Source organism: Diaporthe amygdali (genome assembly GCF_026229845.1).
Source record: "Diaporthe amygdali strain CAA958 chromosome Unknown NODE_11_length_1138210_cov_64_948100, whole genome shotgun sequence".
NCBI lineage: Eukaryota > Fungi > Ascomycota > Sordariomycetes > Diaporthales > Diaporthaceae > Diaporthe > Diaporthe amygdali.
Genome location: NW_026517031.1, coordinates 871614 through 896413, shown reverse-complemented (window position 1 = coordinate 896413; position 24800 = coordinate 871614). Strand labels below are relative to the sequence as shown.

Below are 24800 nucleotides of genomic sequence, written 5' to 3'. Positions count from 1 at the left end.
GGCGGTCTTTAATTAATTGAAAGAAAAAAAAGGAAGAAAATGCCACAGGCGACGACGCGCGCGCCAACTCGCCGCGCTCAGCGCATAATCATAGGACCACGGCTCCGCGAATGATCGGCCGGGCCCGCCGTTCGTCCATCCCATCGTTTAGACCACCACCATGCGCCGCAGGGGATTGGCCTCCAGGATTCCTCCCCACCGCGAGTCGTTGTGCCTCTTTTGTCGACCGTTTGGTAAGGCTGGAGGGCTGGAGGGAGGGAGGGAGACAACCTCACCCGATTTCCATGTTTTCGTATCCGGCATTGCCGCCCGTCGTCGTACGCAGCAAGGGCATCACCGCGGCTGTGACCGTGTGCGAGTACAAGCAGTAGGCTAGTTAGCTGCGGGCGTTGTTGCTCCCCCGGACCTGCGTCTGAATGTGCATATTTCAGGCTTCCTGTCGACGTCGTGCAGCAGCCATACAACGCTAGTCTGCAGGGGGACCGACTGTACATACGTAGTCTGGCTTGGGGGGTTCTCGACGCTTTCTAGCTTTGGGGGCAGGTGGCATGCCAAGGTAGATAGGCACCGGCCACGGCTGTCAAGATTTTGCAATACGTGTATTCCTCTTCTTGGGGGCGACAGAGGCTGATGTCGATCCAAGAGAGCTCAGACATGGCAGGCTCGGATACGGAAGAGGAGCACCGGTTATCGTCACATGGCCAAGGGAACAATGATACGTATGTCTTACGGCCTCGCAGACGGCATATACCTGCATTCCGAGGTCGAAACTAGACTGAAGACCGTCTCGCCAAGATCCTTTCTTCACGAGCTTGCTAGACAAGTGCCAAGCATGGCGCATAGTATAACACCGAACACGCACGGAATCTTGATTAACTTTCCTTGGTGCTTACCAACTTGTTATCACAAGCTTGGCCAAGCCAGCAGTTCGCTTGGTTTTAGGGAGCCCACCTTCGTTTCACACTGCCAAAGGCTATCGCTGATAAGATTCCGCGATCGCTCTGATGCGATAGACCACGGTGGACCGCGGTACTCCGTAAACTATGGTAGACTATGGTAGACTATGGTAGGAGCTCAGAACAGGGCCAGGATTTGCAAGGAGCATGGTTCGTCCGCCGCAGCCTCGTGGCAGGCGGCAATTTGGCTCGCAGGCGGGCAGGTACAGTTCGCCAAAGCAAATCGCGGACAACTCCTTGTACGTGACCGATAAGGCCGGTTCCTTGTCTCCCGTTGTCCCGCTCGCTCGTTCGAGGCTAGCAACCCAGGGGAGGGGCATGAATGCGTCCAAGAAGTATGGTGGGCGGGTGATTGGGTGCTGGCACTTGGGGAGGGGGGCTTTGTTTCGAAGATGGTGAGGCTTGGGTTGTCCGATGGAACAGCGGCCACCCGAGGCAGAGGCAGGGCCAAGCCGAGACAGACAGACGACCACGTCCAAATCCACTGCGTGCGTGCTAGGCTATCGGATCTGTTGTCATAAGTCGCATGATGGTGATTGGGGGGTCCGTTACCAGCCTATTGGGATGCGACTGGTGGGTTAACACCGAGGTTTTGGTAATGTTTATATTTATAAATTTCCCTTCGTGCATATATGCGTACTGTTACATGCCGACATACGTACATGCCGTCGTACGATGGGGTGATTCGGCAGCAAGACGAACATTGACCGACAGACAGGTGATGCTCTCGAGGCTTGGGATGAGCGGTTCCTGGCTGTACCAGACTAGACGGCGTACCTGTCGATGCTTCCTTCCAATTGGTTTCCACCTGTGTACCACGGTAGCGGCACAGAAGAGCAACGGAATGCACAGACCGTCCAAGACGATCAGTGATCAGCGGTCCCCTGCACATGAACCGCACCTGTTGCCGTTTCGAACAGACATCGAGAACGCCCCTGCAGAATCGGAGTGGATGGGTGGATGGGCCAGCTATTCCAGGCCGGACCAATTCGACTGCAGCATCGTGCGAAACCCTTGGTTTTGCCCATCACATGCCTACTCCAGTAAGAGGTTCGCTGGCAGTATTTTCTGCACCACCAACGCCCGTGGGCACATCGTCGAGACCATTCACAGCCACAAGGAGCTTGGACTGCCAGACTGCGTGGCTTCTGGCTTCTTGGGACCAGCTGGTGGGGAGCGGGCCGGATTGAAGGATTCGGTTTCTCTCACTCACCCCACCATGCCCCGGTCCAATTCTGGGTCTCGGGAATTCTTCACCAGTGCGGCATCGTAAAATGATCAGAGGGAATGCGACGGGAGATTGCAACCGCCGGTCAGGTCAGGTGTCGTGGGCGTCATCGCTATTAAAGTTTTGGATTTCTGGGAGGTGTGTGCAGGCTGGAAGAGACCGTTGCAACGCCTTTTAGCCAGGCTGCGTCTGCAATCTGTGTCTGTGTCTGTGTCTGTGTGGCCGCCACAGCAGGCCGCCAACTGTCTCGGCCCCCTTCCTGGAAATAGAAGTAGGAGAGGGCAGTGATTGAGGCGTAGGTGCTACCACCTGACACTGAGATAGTGTCTGTATCCCCCAACACCAGACTTCCGCGCCAGAGCTCAAACAGAAGGGAGGTCGTGGCCAGACAGGCAGAAGAGATGAGGTAGCAGAATAGCAGACCAGACCAGACCAACAGGCCAACAGGTCACAGGCCAGAGCAGAGGTCAGAGACCAGCGAGGGCGGCGGGCACGGCCGTGGCCGTGATGACATTCCAATACCGGCAGCAAAACCCACCTCCGTCACGACAACGCTTGTTATTCTCCGCCGGAGCCTTGCCCAGGCTGGTGTCATTCCGCCCGGGTCGTTGGTGCGAGATGGAGGCTGTATATTGGAATTCTGGGTTCGGTGGGGTCTGTGACGAGGTCGGTGCTGCGTGCTGCGTGTACTTGCACCCGCAGCTGTCAGGTACCGAGCAGGGCGACATGATGGCTGATGCCCAGGCGGGCCGGGCGATTCTCGAGCTGGCGGAGAAGAGAGAAGCCAGACCAGCCAGAGCAGCCAGAGCACATCACAGGTCCCCGCTTGTCTTGGATGATCCCTGCCTGCCACCACTCACAGATTTCCATCCCATCAACCTTGAGGGACCGACAAGAAGAAAAAAAAAAGCGCCCCTCCAGCTGGGGCCCCTGGCGAGTCCAGGGCCCTGGCTGTGGCCTGGGCATGGCAAAGCAGCAAAGTTGCAACTGGGGCCCTGGCCATGCGGCCCTCCCCATCCATCCACCTGGGCACCCTGCCTCTCTTCCCCTCCCCTCCCCCCCTCCACATCGTTTGGCGCGGCCATGGCGACTCACTGACTCTGCTGCAGATCGGGCTGGTCCATTTCATCCAGAAAGTGGGTGTGTGAGCTGCTGCTGCCGCTGCCGCTGCCGCTGCTGTGCAAGTCACCAAGTCACCAAGTCACCCAAGTCACCCAAGTCACCCAAGTCACCCAAGTCACCAGTGACACCGACAGTGACAGTGGCAGTGACAGATGCGAGAGAGTACGTAGAAGAAGAAGAGCGAAGGAAGCCGACAGTCTCACTGGCCTGGTGTGGTATGGTCTGCCATGCACAAAACTGGGCGCCAATCTCTCTCACGCTTCCTATTTTGCCTATCCTGTCGACCTTGCAGCCCCCTTTTTGCTGCTCTTCTCTACTCTGCTCTGCTTTATTGTGTCCTGCCCTGCCCTGTCCGGTCCTGCCCGTACATACAGGACTCCTCGTCGCCTTATTGTCTGGGCTGTCTGGCTATCTGTCTGCCGTCCCCGCGCCCATTCCTAAACTAAACTTTTGCATTGCGCACGCCATCTTGTCGGATCCTGTCGGCAAAACAAAACCCAACACTACCCAACCCAGCACCCACACATACCTTACCTACCTAACTTGATCCCAAAGTAGACTGCAGTACATACTTACTCCACGAGGGCCGCGACACATTGACTTGCCTGCTTCGCCCCCCCTCTCTTATTTTTTTTCTCTCCCTCATTCCTTAACCTCATCTCCGCCGCCTCGTCAGTCGCTCCCTCGCCCGCCCGCTCACTGCCACAACCCACTCCCAACCGCAGAACCGCCGATAGCACGGGCCAACGACGACTCAGTGGGCTCTCTGACTAACGTGAAGGAGCCGCTGGACAAAGAGGGAGGATCGCATGCCTCCATCCTGAATAAAGAAGCCCCCGACAAACCTACTCAAGGCTCGAATCCTCAGCATTCCGAGGAAGACCCCAAAGTGAGAATCTCAGTCGCTTTGATCTTCATTTCTACGCCGTTCTCGCCATCAACATCCTCGGCACGATCTGCGACTAGAACCCGCGCATATCTTCAGTTCGGCACTGCACCTGTGGCACGGGCTTTTCCCCATGACTCTTGTTTCCCTCTGCTTGAAGTGACGACATCGTTTTCTTTTTTGGGATCCCTCGAGCTGCGCCCAAATTATCCGAACAACCATACCCACCTGCCCGACCCCGTCCCCTCAACACCGGGGCTGGGAGCTGCGTGTCTTGGTTAGCCACCCGACCCAACCGACCGTTGTGCATAGTCCTCTCCGCGACCCTACTGCCATCGCCGCGCCTCAACTCGTTGGGCACCTACTTGTATCCAGCAGGCGCCTGCCCCAACGTTACCGTCGCACTGACTCACAGTCTCCCGACGGCAACAGCGTGTGAGCAGACCTGGCGTAACCTGAGCTTTGGCATTCTGGGATTCATTGGCTGGAGAACCCGTCTTGTTAAAGAAGGAGAGGGAACAATTGAAGACAAGAGAAGGTGGGACGGTCCTCTGGCTGCACCCGCTTGAGATACGTTAAACTACCTGGACAAGGAAAGAGGGAATTACGGCAACACCATGAAGGTTCGTACACCAGCCAGGCCGTCGCACTCCCCTTTTTCGTATCATTCCACGCGCATTCCCGCACATTTGCCTATGCGTCGACGATCGGCTGCAGCCCGCACGGCATCTCGATGCCTCTTTTCACTCTCGCGCTGCATCTCGGATCATCGACGACTACATGCGTCCTCCTTTACTCCATTCCCTCGCTTCCCAAACACATTCGCACGGCTCAGTCATTAAGAACATGTCGCATATGTCGTTGAGCAAGCAAACTGACATTTTGCGTGCCATAAAGGCCCTTCGCAGGTCAATCAAGGGAGAGGAGAAGGCAAAGGCCCACGTCTCGATCGGCCCCAAATCCGCTGTCGCGATAGTTCCGCCAAAAAAGGTACGTTGACTGCACAGCAACAAATCTCTCTCTGGCCTCCAAGGCCGTCAGCATCTTGCTCCATGTATTTCACCGACGCATCTTCTGTGTCCTTGGGAACAATGATCGGGAGCGGGCTGTGTGCGGGTGGGTGAAGGGTATTCGATTCCTCTTCTCCAACCAACCCCCGCTTTGAGCCCGGCTTGCGGCCCATTACTCCTGGTATCACTGGAGATCCACAGACTCAGGAGAAGCTGCTAACACCCATGGTCCTCTAGGTTATTCGGGCGCTATACGACTATGAAGCACGGTCTAGCCAGGAACTCAGCTTTTCGCGCGGCGACTTCTTCCATGTCATCGGCCGAGAGAATGACCCCGACTGGTATGAGGCGTGCAATCCCGCTCTACCTGACGCTCGCGGCCTTGTGCCAGTGAGCTTCTTCAAGGCTCTCGGCCGCACAGAGCGTGACAGCGCAAGCTCGGACACGAGTCGACCGTCACCTGGTGGTGCCATCAACAACCCCGACCACGATTCCGGGTATGCCGAGACATCTGCATCGAGCGTAACTCCTACGCAAACGGCGAGTCAGAGGAGCTCTAAGATGTCTCAAGGGAAGAATGGGGCTATGGTGTATGGCATAGTCATGTACGACTTCCAGGCCGAACGGGCAGACGAGCTGGAGGCAAAGGCAGGAGAGGCGATTATCGTGATTGCGCAATCAAATCCCGAGTGGTTTGTAGCGAAACCAATAGGGCGACTAGGCGGTCCAGGTTTGATTCCAGTCTCTTTCATCGAGATCCGCGATATGGCTACAAATACACCAGTCCCCAACCCTCAAGATGCTATCAGGAGGGCGGGAATACCGAGGGTCGAGGAGTGGAAGAAGATGGCCGCCGAGTACAAGAACAGCAGCATTACATTGGGCAAGTTCGAAGCCGGAGGGCCCCCGGGACAGCAGGGATCTCTTGAGCAAGGCATGGAGCGCATGAGTCTTCAGCAGGGCGCTGGTCGTATGAGCCAAAGCAACGCACAGCAGCCTCAAAGCAACGTGAGCATTGATCTTATCCCCCCTACACCACACAGCATTGCTTTGCTAACCCGGCAACAACCTCCAGCGAAACACCCAGAGCCAGCAACCCCCGATGGCTAACCCCCAAGCCCCAAGCCCTGGAGCACAGTTGCACGCTCCCATCTCCGCACGCATCCCCCGCTACTGCTTTGCCGAAGACAAATACTGGTTTGTGATCGAGGCCGCGCTGGAGGATGGTCGACATTGGGAGCTGTCGCGATATTACGAAGACTTTTACGACTTTCAAATCGCGCTTCTTACCGAATTTCCGGCCGAGGCAGGAAACACTGGCACGCAAAAACGGACCTTGCCGTACATGCCAGGTCCTGTCAACTACGTCACCGACGCTATCACCGAGGGTCGACTCCACAACTTGGATGCCTATGTGAAAAATCTCCTGAGCCAGCCAACCTATATTTCGAGGTGTAACCTGGTCAAGCAATTCTTCGCACCCAGAGAAGGAGACTACGAGATTGATCCAAGTACCACGGGCGAGGAGGAATACCGACTATCCGGCGGCTCCCAGCAGTCGTCTCAGGAGACACCACCGGACGCCATATCACAGCAGTCATCGAAGAACAACCTCAATGGTAATGGGTATGGTGCAGCACCGGGTTCGAGAGGACACAACGGCGTACCTCGCCAGTCGTCATCTCTATCTCAACCTTCGCAGAATTCCATGTCTCCCGGTCTGAACCAGCAAGCAGCAGCGATGAAAATCAAGCTTAGCTACAACGGTGATCTTATTGCCATCCGGGTACCGACGGATATTCAGTTCCGAGACTTGTACGAGAAGATCCGTGACCGGCTCAAGATTCCGGCAGGTGATCCTATCGACATTTCGTACAAGGACGAGAGCACACAGGACAAGCTCCCGATGATCAGTAACAACGACCTTGACGTTGCGTTGGAACGCAACGAGAAGCTACTGATATATGTGGAGCAAGTCTGAAGTGCTTCGTCAACGGTCCCAAAACCTTTGATAACCCGCACCGGCTCTTAAGATTGGCTTGCCGTTCGACTGCCCGATCACTTGTGCATCGACATTTTCTCCCACGCAAGCAAATCAGTCGGCGACGGTCACTGCACTATTCGCTTAATTTGCGGATTCGGAGGTATTCCAGGTCAGGGTCGAGGGAAAGATGCGACGAGACTGCTCATTTCTGTTGTAACAAAAACCTTTGACGGGAATATTGCTTAGTAGCTGGGCTCCCAGTGCATCCACGGTCGTTAAAAACTGTCGGCAGACCCTTTTCGCACACATCCGGTCGAACGATCAGGACCTCCAGCTTTTGGCTTCTTATTCACCGTTACATAAAATCTGTCACCTTACGTCGACGAAGCGCAAGCAACTCATGATGATGGGTATATGTCTATATGGGAGCTTTTCCAGTTGGTGGAAAAGCAAAGGCGTTCACGGCTGGCTTTTTTGGTCAACCTTTTTCTTCTTACACTTCTATGAGATATCTAGGCTTCGGTCTTTTTCTTTGGTTGGTTTCTTCTTTTATTTGATTCCCTCTTGCTCAGTCTTTATTATTACCCACTTTCCGTTGCTCCTGCGGGGCTGTCATGTTAGGGTGAGCTTGGAAAACGCGAGATGCAGGTGCTGGTGCGAGAGGACGGAGATACCAGCTAGTCGGTGTGCGAGGCTCGGGCTCCGCGGCGGACAAAATTGGATCACGATGTGTGTTGCTCGGTGGGGTCTTGCGGACCGACCTACAGGAGCGGAACGTCAGCGCTATTGCGAGAAACGGATGACGAGAAGGTCAATTTTGATTCTGGTTCTGAGAGAATTTCAGTTCCTGGCGTTGGAGCAGTGCCCCTGAGAAAGCTTAGTTGTCGTTGAGAAGGGAATGAACAGAGAGTGACGAGTGAGAGACTTTGACGAGATCGTCAGTGTGCCCATGCAGAATGAGTGTCTAAGACGTGATATCGAGCCAATTCACAAGAGATTCATAATGTGAAGAGATTCGTATGAATTGTTTATTGTATGTTTACATGAGAGTTTACAAGAAAGGACATTCTGGTCCCGCAAGTGGACCGGGGCTCCTATGGCAACAAGAGATCTCAATTTCGTAGCATACCAGTCACCGGTAGCGCAAAGGAGAGGAGTTTAATAAAGTCAAGTCATCATTATCTTGGTCTGTGGGACTAAAAGTCATGCTTGCTGGTGGAAGCAACGCCAAACGCCTTGCACATCCTCACCCCTGATGACGACCAGGGTCCCTTCGTCATGAGAAAAAGCTTAAAGAACAAGAACAGACTTCAGATAAGAGCCCAACGGTAATATGTACATCACGAAGCGAGTCGACCTGGCTGGCACCCGGGGCCGGGTCGCCGGCCAGCTAGCCGTATTTGCTATTCTCCCTTCTCTCCTCACAAATTTTTCCACCGGCTGTGGCTGCCGAAACGCCTGGTATATGTCCGAGTTCGTCGAGCATGCAAGTATGTATGTATGCATGTATATAGTATGTGAACATTTGACGGGTCCTTCCAAAGGGTGCGATGCAAATTTTTGTTTCCAGTGACCTTAGACAACAACGTGCGTGGCCATGTGCTCCACCGCCTCCTTGATCGTCCGCAGCATGCGCTGGTTGATGCAGAACGGGCAGCGCATGGGCCGGTCCGTCGTCGAGATGGGCCCGTTGGACGGTATGGGCGTCAGGTTCAGGTCGTCGCCCACCGAGTACCGCGGCTGCGCCAGCACGCTCCCGTTGGCGCTGCCCCCGCCGCCCCCGCCGCCCACGCCACCACCGCCGACTCCGCCGACTCCGCCGGGCTGCGCGACCCCGTTCCTGACCGGCGTCGCCAGCGCCGCGCCGGCGGCCTGCTGCGCGTACGACTGGCTGGCCCCCATGCCCGCCAGCGGCGGCGGCGGCGGCGGAGGCGGTGGAGGCGCCTGCAGGCCCCTCTCGGCCATCTCGCGCTCCTCCCTGGCGGCCGCGGCCTCGGCCTCCGCGTCGGCCTCCTCCTGCTGCAGCGCGTGCAGCGCGTTCTGCAGAACAATCTCCGGGTCCTCGTCACCGTACGCGTCGCCTGGCCCGGCGCTTGCGCCACCACTGCCAGGGGGAGGGTTGCCCATGCCGCCCCCTCCGTTGTGGTTGCCGCTGGTGTCGAGGACGTGGTTGGGCTGGCCGTTGTGGTTCAGCTGGGGATTCTCGAGCCTGCGGACAACCTCGTCCCGGACCCTGGCGCAGGTGGCCAGAGACGGCTCGACACCGACGATGCGCTGGACCGAGTCGCGGATAGCGGCGGGGCTGGTGTCGGGGCCGACTGACATGAAGCGCGGGATCGCATCGACGAGATAGGGGATGTCGTCCTGGGGCGGGGGCGCGGTGCCGTGCCTGCGCTGGCGGCGGATCAGGAGGCCGTAGCGCTTCTTGAAGCGGTGGATCCAGCCGGGGCTGAACTCGGGGGGCTGCTCGTCCTTGTAGCGCGGCAGCTGCTGGAAGATGGACTTTGCCTTGTCGGCGAGCTCCTCGTTGGTGGGCTGGCGGCCGCTGCTGACCATGCTGTGGTGCCACATGAGCACCAGCTTCTCGACGTCGGGCCAGTTGCCGAAGCGCAGGCGCGAGCCCGACAGCTGGGGGTCACCGTCGAGGCGGGCGTACTTGGGCGACAGCGAGTGCGAGACGGTGGACTGGCTGATGGTGTTGCCGTACTGGCTGGCGAACCACTCGATGCAGGCCTTGTGCGAAGGGCGCACCGTCTGCGAGTTGGCCCAGCGCCGCAGCGCGCGGCGTTGGTCGAGAGACAGCGAGTGACGCTCCTTCTGCTGCGACGGGGTGGCGGTCAGGGCATCGGAAGGGGAGGCGTCCATGGCGCTGGAGACAGAAGTGGCCGGGCCTGTGGCCGTGGCCGTGGCCGTCGGAGCCGACATGGTTCGCTACGAGAGCGGTTCCAATTTTTGGACGCGAATATGGCCTTTGTGTCTACCCACGATATTTAACTACCGTGTCGAGGCGTGTCGAGGCGAGGCTGCTTTGCGACATGCAATCGATGCAACGGATGCAATTTGCGATGAAGTGGAGACGGAGCAAAGTGGCTTAAAGAGGTGGTTGGCTTTGCTAAAGTCGGGCAGCGTGCCACACTGCGGGGTTGAAGAGGCAAAGGGGGCGGGCACGGGCTCAGACTGATGCGACTGCTGGGGTTATTGGGGGGCGTTACATAATCAGGCTGCAGCAACAGAGTAGAGTAGAGTGACGGCTCTTCCCTTTGACTCATAGCACAGAGCATTCATCAGATCACAATCAACGAGCCTTCAGAGCTGATAGAACGATTATCTGGAATTATCAACATATGTAAACAAACAGCCACAACGCCGGTCCATGAGCGCCCTTTTCGTGGGGCGGGACAGCTTGTGCCGCCCAGTCTACTTGCCCATTTACTGCCAACATCAAATGGTATCTCAAACCAATGCGATCGCAACCATGGCCAGCCGACAGATTTCCAAACACACACAAAAACGCCTTCCCTCAACTTCGACAACTGCGTGCAAAATTGTCCATGCCCTCAGACTCCCTCCCAATACCCCCAACGTCTGCCTCCAGCTCAAGCTGGGAATATCGACAGATCAAGTAGAGCTGGAGATCGCGGTCAGGACAGCGCCTTTCGAAACTCCACTGGCATTATTTGATACCGAGGCACGATCCGCGTGTCGACAACCGTGCTCGCCAACTCGATCGCACACGCTTTGCGCAGCGCCGTCCTCGTTGGCCACATGACTGGACTGCAGGGTGCATGATCGGGCCGGGGGTCGGTCAGACGTAAGCTTGTTGGTAGGTAGGTGATACTAATTCGGGGACGGGAAATGCGGAAAATAGATGAAATGCGGTCCATGACAACAACGTGCATGCCATGATGCCATGCTGCCATGCTGTGCTGGCTATGCCATGAAACACTCGGATAACAATGAAGAGAAACGAAGAATGGAGCCAGAATCAAATCTGGCCTTTGATGTCAACCCGGGCGAAGGCTTTGGTTTTTGCAGCATTGAAGTGCCCGTTGGCTTTGCTCATCAAGAAGTAGACAACGGAATCACGCTCTTCAAGAAGCTCCTGAGCTTCATGATCGACAAGGAACTTATAAGTATCGCCGTCGGCATCAAACCCGAGCTCCTCAGTTATGAATCGAAGCTGCACGTCTGACTTGTAACTACACCAAGAGTCTGGTCAGCACTGTTTGCTTGATGCTTGAGGCAGCAGTAGCAGGAGGTGCCGGGGCAACTTACGCTTTGCACATATTGCACAGTGCAGCAAGACGCTCACGATCGACGAACATGTCCATCAGGTACGCGCCCATCTTGATATGGGAGGGGTCAATGTAAAGCTGGAAGAAACGATGGTAGTTGCCTAGGGCCAGGGCCGAACGGACGCCCAGTGCGTGCTTGATGGCAGGCTCCGATTTCTCTGCTGTGGTTAGATCTGCCAGGGCATCGTTCAGGTCCGAACGGTTGGCGGTGTAGATGAAATACAAAATACGGTAGGCCTTGAACTCATCGGGATGACCTTTCAAACCCAGCCTGTACAGGGCCATGAGCTGGGTCTGGCACTGATTATACTCACCAAGGTCGGCCATCTCCAATGCGATCCGGGCGTGAATCTCGTAGACCTCGACAGTGAAGTCGTTCTTGATCCGCTGCACAGTGAGGTCTTGACGCAAGGACTTGAACTGGTCGCAAATGTAAGAGTAGTTTCTCTCTTTCCTCCACTTCTTCTTGAGGAGGTCCAGGGTCTGCCGCAAAATATGTTCTGGGCGCACAACTTCAGGCTTGGGTGGCGCAGTCAACCGCAGGTAGTTCTTTTCCAATTTTTGGCACGTTCCAATTACAGGACCAGCGGGAGGCTCGGGCGTAGGAGACCTCTGAGGGGACGGCTGGGGAGCACCAAAGCGTTCGGCACGTTTTTGTCGCTTCTCGTTGGCCTTTGTGTACTTACTCTTGGCCAAAGGCTCGTCCATGGCTTGGCGCTTGTCATCGGCAGCGTAGCTGACACGTTTTGCTAGGTCACGGTGCCACGGAGCTGCGGTAGCCGGGCTGCTATCTTTGCTTCCGTCCTCGTCAAAGGACTTTCTCTTCTTGGCTGAACTGGGACTGCTGCCTAGGGCAGGCTTCTGTGACTCTCGCAACTTGATGCGCTCCTGCATGACCAACTGCTGGGGCAAAGGCAGATTGTCCCAGTCCATCGTAAGCAGTTCGTCGCGTTGGGAAGCGCCAGAAATGACCTCCCTCAACTTTTGCTCCATTTCAATACGTGAGACCGAGGCAATCAGGTTGTCAGGAATAAAGGATCGTTGGACGTATTGGCGAACCGACATGGGCCATTCCATCTTCTTTTTGGCGGGCTCGGGTTGATTAGCTGGGGGCGGAGGAGGCACCTGTTGTGCACCGTATGGGGACGGTGGAACAGGGGCACCTGGGTAAACTGGAGGAGGGGCAGAGTACGGCTGACTGAAGTTCTGGCGAACTTGAACCTGGGTGTATGCAGCTATCATGAAGGTTAATGGCTTGCTCAACGATCACTTGAGGCCGGGACAGACTTACGGTTGGGATAGGCGTAGGTTCCTGGAGGCGGAGGGGGGATTGCTCCTTGAGTGCCGGGCGCAGCGGCCCAGCCCATCATGTTTGCTGACATGTTGGGCGACGCGACGATACGCGGGGGTAGGGACAAGTGTGGCACAGAAGTCAAATACGGCTGTAAAGATCAGTAGAAATTTGTCGAAAAGACGTTGAGGAAGTCGCTTGGTGATGGTGGCGATGGCGACGATGGCGTAGATGTAAATGGCGACGACGTCGGTTGATGTCTCAAATGAAAAGGAAGTCGGGGGAAAGCGGTGGGAGGTGACTGGTGGTCGGGGGGCAGTGATATGGATTTGTGAGATTTACTGCTGCCGTGTACGGCGCTAGTGGGCCGATCTGGCTTACCTAACACCCCAAGTCCAATCCTGCCCAGCGTGATCGGTTCCCGTTTGGGCTCTAAGCCGGCTAGATGCATCAGACCTGACATCACTGTCCTGCTACATCGCATCTTCTACTGCCCTGGACAAAGTCGGGACTGCCAGGCAGTCTCTCCATGCCCCTCTCTCCCTTTCACATTTGGGATTGTCTCCCAGAACAGATATGACGAATGTTTCTAAAGCAGCTAGACCTCACAACTGCCCTCCGGCCAGCCTATCTCCCAGACGAAGTCCTGCTCTTTGTTCAAGATAATGTGGGGTTGTACGAGGGGTTAGTTGATGCATCCATATGCCGTCCATTATTGGCTTGCGCCGCCCTTCTTCTGCTGGTTATCTGGCTCTCTCCTTGATGCTGCCGCCTTTGATTGTTCTCGCCTGCTGGAACGTAGAAGCTAATTATTCCAACCTTCTGCAGAAAGTATAAGCTACCGAACCAACAGAATGGACAGGTCTACTTGACATCGCATCGCATCTGCTATGTAGATAAGACCGACCCCAGGAAGAACTCGGTCACCTTGGACCTGAAGGAGATCGAGCGATATGAATACTACGTAAGATCAAGCACGTGTGGTAGGATGGATACCTCGGAACCACTTTGCTGAGAATATGTGCAACAGGCAGGCTTCCTCAAATCCTCGGCCAAGGTTACCTTGATACCCAAGCCCACCAAGCGCTCTTCGTTCCAGTCCAGATCTCCAGCGGCTGGGACTGGCTCACCGAGGGACAGCAACAACTCTCCTGTCCCGCGATCAGACAGCCCTTTGAGGCCAGCACCCGTCGACCCGTCTCCTGCGAGCTCGGCGACGTGGGTATGCACCATCTGCAGCTTCTCAAATCCGGTGCCATCCAACTTCGACCCGGCCACCGCCAGTGCTTTGACTCCACTTCCGCCTTGCCTGGCATGTGGGATCAAGCCAGCCTTGACTCACGTGCTGAAGGCGGCTATAAATAACGCGACAAGCAGGCAGTCGGTGGTGTCGCCCTTACCGCTGCGTCCTCGAGGCCTGTCGGGAGGCAACAGTCTGGTCTCGGGGAATGAGTCACCAGGGGCACGCGACAGCCCCCCAAAGACATCTGATCCGGATGCCTCCTTCCAGTGCCCTAGGTGCACCTTCTTGAACCATCCGTCTCTGCTATCATGTGAGATATGCGGGGCGCCTTTAATTTCGCATGACGTACCGACGGAGCTGAGCCAGCCGGCTCAAGTTCCGCAACCCCAGGATAGGACGGATTCCCCAGGCCCGGTTCTCAGCTACGGTGCACTGCCGGGTATGGAGAGCCCTGAGAGTATCAAGATATCCTTCCGGGCTGGTGGTGACAAGATCCTGTACGAACGGCTCAAGGGTGCCATCACGCAGCGCAAATGGCTTCTGCAAGGCGCACCTCGTGTCCCCAATCAAAATCCACTTGCAGTGGATGGGAACTCTGGGAATGGATCCACACGCGAGCAGGCGAGGAAGAAAACTGTGGGCATCGCAGGTCTCGAGCAGAGGGGCCTGGACATGCGGAAGAACAACGAGCTGGTCATTGGCACTGCTTTTGAGGACCTTGAGGCTCTGATGGCGTCTGCCAAGGAGATCGTCGCTCTGGCTGAAGGCTTTTCTAGGCAGAGCAACGGAGGCCCTGGCTCATCTGAGGCGAACGCACTGCTGGCCGAGTCGGCAAGCCAGCTAGGGCTGGTGACGACCAAGGATATCGTTGGCGGCGGGAGCAGCAATGAGTCGCTGTACCTATCTGAGCTGGCGCGAAACCTCGCGGAATTTCTCACAGATGATGCAAGAGGCGTGCTGAGGAAAGCAGGGGGCATCATCAGCTTAGTCGACCTTTGGGCCATGTTCAACCGGGCTCGGGGTGGCGTGGAGCTGGTCAGTCCCATGGACTTTGAGAAGGCAGCGGGCCTATGGGAGAAGTTGAAGCTGCCTGTGCGGTTGCGGATTTTCAAGAGTGGCGTCATGGTGGTGCAGAGCATGGACAGGACGGACGAGATGACCATCAAGACCCTCCTCGCCTGGCTGCGGGACCTGCATGACATCCCGCCCGAGCGAGAGGTCCCCTGGGACTGGCAGGAGTTTGGCCGCGGTGTCACGGCGCGGGACGCAGCGGACAGGTTCGGATGGAGCATCGGCGTTGCCGAGGAGGAGCTGGAGATGGCGGAGGAGCGTGGAGTACTGTGTCGTGAGGAAGGCATTGAAGGACTCAAGTTCTGGGAGAACTTCATCGATACGGGTGAGGGCCGTCAGCGCAAGCGCACAGAGGCGCAGGAGGCCGAGGCGAAGATTTACAAAGCATTGAGAGAGAGCGGGTTTCTATAGGTACACAGCCCGACGCAACCATAGATATATTGTACAAGATCAATCGACTTGTTTCTCCATAGCTCAAAATCCGCAGGCGCCATACCGAAGGCCTGATGCATTCCATGTCTATCATCGTCAAATCTATCGTCTAGTGGTCTATACTCGCACAGATCATGTAGATGAGAATATCATCCATCCATGGGTATCCAAAAGAAAATCAAAAGCCAGAACGCCATGCCAGAAAGCCATGCGCCTACAGTGCAAAAGTAAAGCCTCACACACTATTATATCCTTGAAAAAACATTCCACTTCTTCCACAAATCCCCCAAGGTCGCCCTACAGTTTCTCCATCAAGCTGCGGCGGACCTTGGAGTTCACTACACCACCGATACCGTACGCCGGTATGATGCGGCACAGCCTCGCGACGACGCTGATGCCCCAGTTCTTATAGACCTGGGCCCAGCGCTCGCCGAGCGTAGGCAGGCCCGACCTCTCGCACCGCGGGCGGTTGTACAGGTCCAGCCCGAGCAGGTGCACGGGGGTGGAGAAGACCTGGACGAAGGCCGGGGCGACGAACTGCACGACGGTCTGGCCGCTGACCTGCCTGCAGAGGGTCTCGCCCATGGCGGCGCCGACCCCCGGGCCCAGCATCATGGGCATGTTGAAGCTGGCGAAGATGGTCATGCAGTCGCGCAGGGTGAAGAGCGCGTACGAGGGCAGCGGCACGGCGCGCACGGCCTTGCCCACGGGGCCGAACATGCGCGCGTACACCTGGTCCTTGTAGACGCCCAGCCCGATGTTGGCGGCCGACGACGAGGCGAACTTGGCCGTGCCTGACGTCACGAGCGTGGCGGGCTTGTTGCGCACGGTCGAGTAGGCCGTGTCGACCGTGTTGGCGGTCAGGTAGGTGCCGCCGTAGGCCATGAAGATGAGCGCGACGGGCTTCGAGAAGATCATGGTGTGCGGCCGGAGGACGAGGTTTCGCAGGGAGCTCCTGACCGAGTCGCCGAGGGTGGCCCGGCCCGATGCGTTCTCCATGATGGACCTGTGGGGGTTCTGTCAGTGTCTGGCTGGTTGTGGGAGAGCTCCCAGAGCTCCTGGAGCTTGGTGACTGAGCCTGGGACATACCGGTCGATGATGGATATCAGGGGCGCAACGAGACCTGCGGCGCAAGATGCGCTGGCGATGTCTGCTGCCCACCTGAAAGCGAGGTTTTTCGTGTTCCACTTGCTCTCGACCGTGGATACCGCATCTTTGCTGTCGAGCTGAGGCTTTGAAAGCGAGATTTGCTTCGGCTCAAGCTTCATCTGGCAGGCCGGGTCGCCCGGCTTGCCATTGTCTCGGTCGGCCATGGTGTGTCGGTCTGTATTTCAGAGACGGACGAGTTTCCACGTGTCTCATGCACAGACTCGAACCGGGTGGTGACAACCAGGCACCCAAAGACGCGACAGGAGAAAGAGTGGGTTTCCCAGGGGAGGGAGGCAGGAGAGAAAAAAAAAACAAGACGGATGGCTTGGCTTCACTTGACGACGTCCCTCTTCTTGTCCATTCTGCGCGAGGTTCCTCGGGGGTCAGGCAGAGGAATTATACGAGTAGCCAGCAAGGAAGAAGACCGAGGAAAGGCAGCGCTGCAGGGTGAATGACTAGTTCTCGCGAGGGAGGTGAGCAGAGAGAAACACGGATGGCCTCATCGTCAGTCGGTCGAGCTTCGTCCGACGCCCTGTGAAATTTCGAATACCCCGGGCTGTTGACATGCGGCCGCCCGAGATCGGAGATAGGCCCCGGCTGACAGGTGCAGCTTGACCCTGAGCCCGCGGGCGGCCCACCGCGGTCTGGGGAACGATCTTCAGGGTGCAGGCGTCAGCTTCTTTTGCTCCTCAGCCATTCGTTGTTGGATATTATATCGCTCTTTCTTCAGAACTAGTCTGCAACTGAAATGATTTGTCGTCTATGGGTGCGGCTTCCAACGTGTAAGGGGATTACCTAACGCATTGAACTCGGCTCTCCTATCCCAGCGGCCAGACTAATAAGCTCAGCCGTTCGCTCCCTCAAGCTAAGCTTTACGCCGGGATATTTCCTCTCGCATCACACATGGACGTCATGTGATAAGTGTCCATAGTCGTGGTGAGATCGATGCCCACTGGATATTTGTGGACAATTCCTGAGGTCATAGTTGGAAGGAAGCACGCAGTCACTGTAATCACAGGCATCACACAGCATGAGAGCAGAGCCTGAGAAAAACAAAACGCCAATTCCATTTCCGTCCCCCCTAGTTGTACATGGTATCTAAACAAATAAAACAAAACGAGCTCCTCCTCTCTTCAGGATGCCCCAAAGGGCCAAACACCCCAAACCTCTGGCCTAAGCACGCCTGAGCAGCTCCTCCGCCACCGCGAGCGCTCCCTTCGTCTTCTCGTCTACCGCCTCCCACTGGCCGGCCGCAGCAGCAGCCCAGAGGGCCCGCAGCCCCTCCCGCTTCTCCCCGGCCATGATTCCGCCAAGGGAGAAGTCCCACTGAAGGGATGGGAGGGGGGCAAGCACCTCCATTGCCTGAGCCCAAGGGTCGACGGGACCGGCGAGAGGACGGTGGGTGAGCTCCGGGAAGAGCGACGAGAGGTAGCCCTGGGGGCTGCAGGCCCTCTGTTTTATTCATCTTCGCGTTAGCATCTTTTCATAAAAAAATCACTGAGGGGTAGGTGAAGATAGAGTGAGAACGAGGGCAAGTGGACAGTCCTAGCTGATCCAGACGCGAAGAGGACTTATATGACAGATAATTGGACACCACATACCTCGTCGAACTCCCCGAAGCTCGAGCCCGGGAACGCCGCAAGGTCGACGGCCTTACCCATCGCGAACATGACGCCTATGGCGCCGATGAGGGGCCTCAGCTTGGCGGCGTCGACCCGGCCGCGCATCTCCTCGGCCTTGTCGGCGAGCGCGAACTGCACCTCGCTCCACCGCGTGCGGAACGCACCGAACTTCTCGTTGTACTCGCGCTTGGCGAGCACGGCGGCCTCGAGCTCGGCTCCCAGTCCGGCGAGGTCCTCGGTCGTCTTCGCCTCGCTCTTCTGGCGCGCCTCGACCACGCCCTCGAGCTTAGGTGGGAAGGTTGGCTTCATCGCGTCGCCTAGGAGGTTATCGGACACTTGGTCTTCCCAGGTGACACCTTTGAATGGATAGTAGGTGGTGGTGGTGGTGGTGGTGATAGTGGTGGCAGTGAGGCGGGCGTTGGGGTCGCCGTTTGGTGGCGTGCCCTTGAAGTCGTTGCGCTGTACAATGCGCGCAGGAGGGGCTGGCGGCAGTGCGTTTGGATTGGCACTGCTGATGTCGCGGCCGATGCGCAGACGAAAGTGAATGGAGTTAAGGATCCCGAATGGATGCTGCTCCTCGTGATTGGTGACAGCAGGCAGGATGGTTGAAGGATGACGGCCAGATCTCTGAGCGCTGTCTGTTTGCGCAGCTATCTCGAGGTTTCGAGGGATGTCAATGTGATCAGTGATCGCAGGAAGGGCGGCAGAAGGAGGATTGTGAGATGGCTCTTCGCTTTCAGATGGAGAAGATGGGTCAATGTCGTAAGGAATGTCAATGTGATCAAGGATCGCAGGAAGAATGACAGGGGGAAGACGAATGTCTGACTGCGCAGCTGCGTCGAAATTTGAGGGCATGTCAATGTGACCGGGGGTTGCAGGGGAGAGTGCAGAAGAAAGATCGCGAGATGGCTGGCCGTCGTTGGACTGCACGAGAGACTGCGCAAGTGCGTCAAGATCGTAAGGAATGTCAATGTGATCGAGACTGTCTGACAACAACGAGCCCGGTGGAGAGTTGGGAGGGGTGAGAGAATTGCGAGACGCCATTTTGAAAAAGTGACGAGCTTTTTGGACCAAATTGAGGGGTGGTCTTCTCGGCGCGGCTGAGTTGTTTTCTCGGCGACGCGGCTGGTGTTGTGGCTGGAGGTGGTGAGCAGCGACGAGGTTGGTGATGCTTAGTCGGCGGCGTCGACATTGAAGCTTGCAGGCAGCTGGTGGCTTACACTTGGGCAGAGAGTGCACCTGAGCTTCACTCCCTGCAAACCTGGGAGGCTAATTCACATGTCTGTCCCAGTGAACTAAGTGAATCACCGCTTTCAAGCCCTGCCCATCAGATGTTAGTATTTTAACTCGAGCTTTATGCTATGATATCCCTTTTCTATGCCAGGAGGGTTTTATACTCTGTGGTTCGAAGACACAGCACTAGCCGCGAATTGTCCCTCGCAGCAGACAGAAACAAAATAACGGCTTTGTGTGCTTCATCAGTAAATGATGCGCTTTGTGACTTACCAAGGGCATGCGGCTCATGATGCAACAGGTCCTACCGTTACGCATTCCCTCCGCCTCCTTTCCACCTCCTGTTCGTGCTGGGCCACTTGCCTCTCCTTCCTCCGCTTGGTGGTTTGTAGATCAGCAAATCGCCCCCTGGCCCCATGCTTGATCTTGGTTATCATGTCGGCAGCCTTGCCCTTCTTGATATCGTTCACCATGAGTTTGTCATCCTCCGCCCTGAGCTTGTTCAGGAACTTGAGCTGGCCCTCAGTCGGTGGGCCCTCCCGCCACCGTTGTCTCCGAGATATCATTACGTGTAGAAAATTCTTCTGGGCATAGCTATCAGCGCCATGCACGGCATCAGTGAAATTGGTTGCCTTAAGGATCTCGTGTGGTTGGGCGTATGGTGCTTTGGAAACGCTAGCAGGTAGGGCTCGGACGACAAAAGCCCTCCAGAAAGAAGAGTCGAGATCCTGAGCATCGTCCTTCTCATCCTTCATCAGTCTCAAATAAGTACCGGAGCCGCTGGTCAGCACGAATTTGTCATGCCCGACTTGTACCCAAGAGTATTGGCTGATGGCGTGAATATGTCTCTCACCAGAGGTGTCGGAGATGAGGTCGAATACGGAATCGTACTCTGTGAATGTGATTTTCTGAGGGACACCTTGGGACACAACAGGGGTTGCTTCATCATAAGCATGCTCTTGTCGAATTTTCTCAGCCTCCTTGCGCTCCTTTGTGCTCTTCATGTCATCGACTGATGCACTGCTGACCAGCTCGCCGGGATCCAGACCGAAGAGCGTGGGAACCGTGACGATCCCAGTCTCGAAGCTGGCAACCATGTCCATGACGTGACAATTCTCCTTTCCCTTGTGAAGTCTCATGCCCCTACCTATCATCTGCACGAGAAGATTCCGAGACCGTGTCGGGCGAGCAAGAATCACACAGTCGATGTTGGGAATATCGGTACCCTCTGTGAAGACACCGCAGTTTAAGAGTACAGGGAACTCGCCCCGTTTGAAGGCATCCAGTATCTCGCCTCTCGCGAGCTTGTGTGTATCGCCCGTTACGAACCGAGCATCCAGACCGTACTGCCTAAATTTTTGAGTGAGACCGGCTACGTGAGCAAGATCGACACAGAACACCAAGGTCGATTTCCGGTCGCCCGCTTTGGCAAGCCAGCTTCTGACAGTGACATCGTTGACCTGGTCTGTGTTCACAGCGCTTGAGAGTTCTGAAGTGACAAAGTCTCCGCCGCCGGATTGTTTCTTCACCTTGCTGATGTCGGCAGTGGACTTGACGGTTGTGAAGACCACGCCGGAGAGCCACTTCTCGTCTATCATGTCGACATAGTCCTTGTGGTAGACGATTTCATCGATTGCAGTACCAAGTCTTAGTCCATCGAATCTTGAGAACGTTGCGGACACACCGACCAAGTTTGGTGAGTCTGATCTCTTGGCCGAGAGGCCGAAGTGCTCAAGAACCTTCATGTAGCCTGGGGCGACGATGTGATGTGCCTCATCGACAAGCACAAGCTTGAAGTTCTCAGGATTGTATTTCCCAAGCCTTTCATCCCTCTGAAGGCTCATCACACTGGCAATGGTGATGTCGGCTACTCCACTGGCGTGAGATTTAGCCATGTCGATCTCAACGGTTTTACCAGGATAAGCATTGATGCAGTGTCTGGCAGCTTGTTCCACAAGTTCCCGTCGATGAGCCAGAATCAGCGTTTGAGTAGCTTTTACGGAAGGTGGCTCAATGTGTTGAATGAGTTGTGTGAATATGACCTTGGACGCTTAGTTAGTTCAATATGCCAGCTATATAGACTGAGGCTTGTCTTGAGGTCGATAAAAGCAAAACAAGAGGGAGCATTCAACACTTATAACATTAGGGCACTCACAGTCTTGCCTCCTCCAGTAGCAAGAGAGATACCTACTCTCTTGTGTCCATTCTTGAGAGCAGACACGACCGACTGTATACATTCCAGCTGATAGTCTCGAAGTTGCACTGGTTGAGTCGCATAATTTCTTGAGCACCCGAATGAGAACCTTGGATCACAAAGGATGTTCCGAGGGGCTGCAAAGATTATCCTCCGTGATCCCGGTATGGTTGGTATTGTCTTGGAAGCACTCAAGCCCCTCAACACTGGTCGCATCATGATATGCTCAGCCTTGCCAATTGAAGGACGTTGAGAAAAAGTTGTAAGGCTGAGGAGGCGAGTTGTCGAATGGGCTAGGCCGCTGCATTGATCTCCACAGATGCCCCTGAACCTGGAGCTTAGGGCGGGCCGCGCTAAAGCTCCCATCCCTGCACCTAAAGTCGACATTTTTGTAAAACTTCCACGCATCACCCACAGCTGAAATTGGGTTTGAGGAACCATTTAGTCCGTCTTCCAAAGATGATGTGACGTAATCCGACCAGATGCTGAGACTCGGGCAACCATCAAGGTGCGCTTTGCTCGACTATCTCTAGCCCGATCTCAGTCGCGTGCTATTGATGGATACGCAAACACAACATGCCGTCTGACGGGCATCCAAGCAAACATGTCGAGATGGAGCCCTCGCGCCCCAATGATAGAAAGATGCGCGGCTCCAGAGACGTTAAAAAGGGCGAGGGCAACGCCGAAAAAGGACGAAAACGTTCCAAGAGAGGAAGGTCCAGAGCGCACAACACAGTTCATGTGGAGGACCGTGTTTCTCAGCCTACTGAGATTTATGGTGCGGAACCAGGTGGCTTTCATGACGATGAGAGTCAGGAGCTGCGCAGCCTTTCAAGCGGACAAGCCGGGAGTTCCAAAATGGTGCGAAACAGAGACGCTGATTTAGATGTCGATGCCTCTTTCAGTAGCAGACCTGAGTCTTCACACGGACGTAACTCGTCAAAGGATTCCGTTGACTCTGGGGACCGAGTTGCCACCGTCGAGAACGACAGCTCAGAAGAGCTCCCGGATGGAGAATCTTCAGACAATGGAGAGCTCTTGCCTGCAGATTACCAACCGCCATCTCATCAAATCTCATCTGGAGGAAGCGACTACTCACTTGACGAGGCTGAGAGTAGCTACTTGCCAATTAGTCAATCAATGCATGGAACAGCGTTGGTAGGGGACAGCTTGGGCCAGCCCTCAAGCCCAAGGAAACGGAAGTCGACATCAGAACATAGAGATATGGATTTCAGGCCACTCAAAAAAGCCAAGGGTGCGTTCAATCGCGCTTTTCTGGAAATCTTAAACGAGGACATTGAGCACGCGGCTGCTCAGTATGTCCCTCTCGGGCGCGAGACAACGGACGAGAGAATTGGCCTGCCAGCATCGCAGATCGGCATGGTAGTCTGGACAGTTATGGAAAAAGAGCGCTTCTTCGAGGCCCTCGGTCGCCTTGGTCAGGACGATACAGAAGGTATTGCGCGACGGATTCGCACCAAGGGAGAGATGGAGGTCAGGCAGTACTTGAGATTGCTCCAGGACGCGCTCGCTCACCGGCGGCAACAGAATGAGCTCGATCCTTTGGAGTTGGCAGACTTTCCGGCAGCTGTCGAACTCAGCCACGAGTGCTGTGAAGCGTTGGAGGAAGCGGCAGACAGTCTTGCGCTTAGACAGGAGCACTCTGAGCAGACTTCGGAACAGCATAAGCATGGAAGCGACTGGTTGGTCTCGCAAGAGAAGTGCAGAGAGGCAACCCAAGACGAGACAGTGGACGGAGTGCTCATGCCAACATCAGTTCTGAACGTACCAAGCTGGTTGCAAATTTCGGAGCGACTCTTCATGAACGGCACAGCAGAAGAGAGGAACTGGCAGTTTGTAGACGGGGACCATCCTTCGATTCGGCGTGCGACACTCGAGGACTTCTACTCGCTTGTGCTGACGTTGACAAGACGACTTGTGGCGGCAAGCATCTACGTGGCGGGGTCGCGCACACGAGCTGAGCGCGGATACAACGCAGATACGCAAAACAACGTGTACCGGAAAGACGTCCGTGCCGCCGCCCTTTCCTTGGGCTTGAAGACGGAGAAGCAGCCCGTGTTGGCGGGATCCGCCAGACGCCTGGGGCTGCATGTTTACGAGAATCCACCAAGACCCACCGAAGAGGAAGACGGGATGGGCATCATGTCATATGATGCCGTTGAGCACGCATTGGGAATCAATGGGCAGCAAGATGTCAACAGGATCAGGCATAAGATACAGCGAATAGCACTGTCTTCGAAAGAGGAATCCGTCTCGCCTCATGCACCGGCATACAGCGACAATGAGACAGGCTCGGTGGACTCAGAAGGTGGTGACTCAACCTACGAAGTCGAGGATGAAGACAGCGAGGACGATGACATCAAGGCCGAGGCAGACGAGATCATGCTGTACTCAGCGGTCGATCAGCCGCAGACGAAGAGAGACCGCGAGGCACTGTTCCGCAGGATCAAGGCCGAGAGGGAGCAGGAGAGTTATGCCGACGCCATGGACGCCCAGGCGTCATACCAGGAGGAGAGGCGAATGTGGGAAGTGCTGGCGAGGCTTCCTTCGCAGCCTTTGGTTGACCCTGGGCTGCCTCCGGGCGGGCGCCGATTGAAGGTTTCAGTGGACGCGGCGTATTCCGTGGGGAAGAATTGGAGGGCCCATACGAAAGGGGCGAGTGAGTGGGAATCACGATACCAACCGCGATGAGAAATTACACGCGGCTCAAGCAGTAATCAAATTTCGGATACGGCTTGGTATACGCGTATCACCATCTTCCCTGCCCTTGTACTGTTCACGTACGAATTTTGTCTCGGGTTCGGAAAAGAAGCATTAGTAATCGAGTGGTTCACAATAGATGATAAGTGCATCTTTGGTGCCAGTGTGGACTGAAGCACATCTTGGGAGGAGTCAAGCATTCGTGCCTGGAATATAACTATCAACCAACCCTCCCCCCCCCCAAAGACAGCTGTGGGGGTAGCCCTTCGGAAATTGAGGGCAAGGGTTTGTTGGCCTACTACACATGAGGTTAAGAGCTTGCATTTTAAACGAAGACCCGAGGCAATGGAAGCAAAGAGGTGG

At 55.9% G+C, this 24800-nt stretch overlaps 9 protein-coding genes across 9 annotated transcripts; 3 read left to right on the top strand and 6 right to left on the bottom strand.

Moving 5' to 3' along the window:
• Positions 1-2651: 2651 nt before the first annotated feature.
• J7T55_014556 (uncharacterized protein) lies at positions 2652-2912 on the bottom strand (the record flags this gene model as incomplete). Its single annotated transcript, XM_053142564.1, has 1 exon — positions 2652-2912. The coding sequence occupies one exon, from the start codon at positions 2910-2912 to the stop codon at positions 2652-2654; it is 261 nt and encodes an 86-aa protein (XP_052994743.1).
• A 1897-nt stretch (positions 2913-4809) lies between these two features.
• On the top strand, positions 4810-7183 carry J7T55_014555 (scd2 ral3; the record flags this gene model as incomplete). Its single annotated transcript, XM_053142563.1, has 4 exons — positions 4810-4815; positions 5090-5182; positions 5440-6210; positions 6278-7183. 4 exons carry the CDS (start codon positions 4810-4812, stop codon positions 7181-7183), a joined length of 1776 nt encoding a protein of 591 aa, XP_052994742.1.
• Positions 7184-8761: 1578 nt separating this feature from the next.
• On the bottom strand, positions 8762-10111 carry J7T55_014554 (dna-bind-domain-containing protein; the record flags this gene model as incomplete). Its single annotated transcript, XM_053142562.1, has 1 exon — positions 8762-10111. The coding sequence occupies one exon, from the start codon at positions 10109-10111 to the stop codon at positions 8762-8764; it is 1350 nt and encodes a 449-aa protein (XP_052994741.1).
• Positions 10112-11171: 1060 nt separating this feature from the next.
• Positions 11172-12851, bottom strand: J7T55_014553 (sac3 ganp domain protein; the record flags this gene model as incomplete). Its single annotated transcript, XM_053142561.1, has 3 exons — positions 11172-11385; positions 11462-12716; positions 12773-12851. 3 exons carry the CDS (start codon positions 12849-12851, stop codon positions 11172-11174), a joined length of 1548 nt encoding a protein of 515 aa, XP_052994740.1.
• Positions 12852-13355: 504 nt separating this feature from the next.
• Positions 13356-15497, top strand: J7T55_014552 (vacuolar protein-sorting-associated protein 36; the record flags this gene model as incomplete). The annotated part of the gene is made up of 3 exons (XM_053142560.1): positions 13356-13456; positions 13601-13736; positions 13803-15497. 3 exons carry the CDS (start codon positions 13356-13358, stop codon positions 15495-15497), a joined length of 1932 nt encoding a protein of 643 aa, XP_052994739.1.
• A 318-nt stretch (positions 15498-15815) lies between these two features.
• On the bottom strand, positions 15816-16831 carry J7T55_014551 (uncharacterized protein; the record flags this gene model as incomplete). Its single annotated transcript, XM_053142558.1, has 2 exons — positions 15816-16524; positions 16608-16831. 2 exons carry the CDS (start codon positions 16829-16831, stop codon positions 15816-15818), a joined length of 933 nt encoding a protein of 310 aa, XP_052994738.1.
• A 1009-nt stretch (positions 16832-17840) lies between these two features.
• J7T55_014550 (uncharacterized protein) lies at positions 17841-19333 on the bottom strand (the record flags this gene model as incomplete). Its single annotated transcript, XM_053142557.1, has 2 exons — positions 17841-18119; positions 18269-19333. The coding sequence occupies 2 exons, from the start codon at positions 19331-19333 to the stop codon at positions 17841-17843; spliced, it is 1344 nt and encodes a 447-aa protein (XP_052994737.1).
• Positions 19334-19809: 476 nt separating this feature from the next.
• Positions 19810-21417, bottom strand: J7T55_014549 (dead deah box helicase; the record flags this gene model as incomplete). The annotated part of the gene is made up of 1 exon (XM_053142556.1): positions 19810-21417. The coding sequence occupies one exon, from the start codon at positions 21415-21417 to the stop codon at positions 19810-19812; it is 1608 nt and encodes a 535-aa protein (XP_052994736.1).
• Positions 21418-22328: 911 nt separating this feature from the next.
• On the top strand, positions 22329-24428 carry J7T55_014548 (dna-binding protein; the record flags this gene model as incomplete). Its single annotated transcript, XM_053142555.1, has 1 exon — positions 22329-24428. The coding sequence occupies one exon, from the start codon at positions 22329-22331 to the stop codon at positions 24426-24428; it is 2100 nt and encodes a 699-aa protein (XP_052994735.1).
• Positions 24429-24800: the final 372 nt, after the last annotated feature.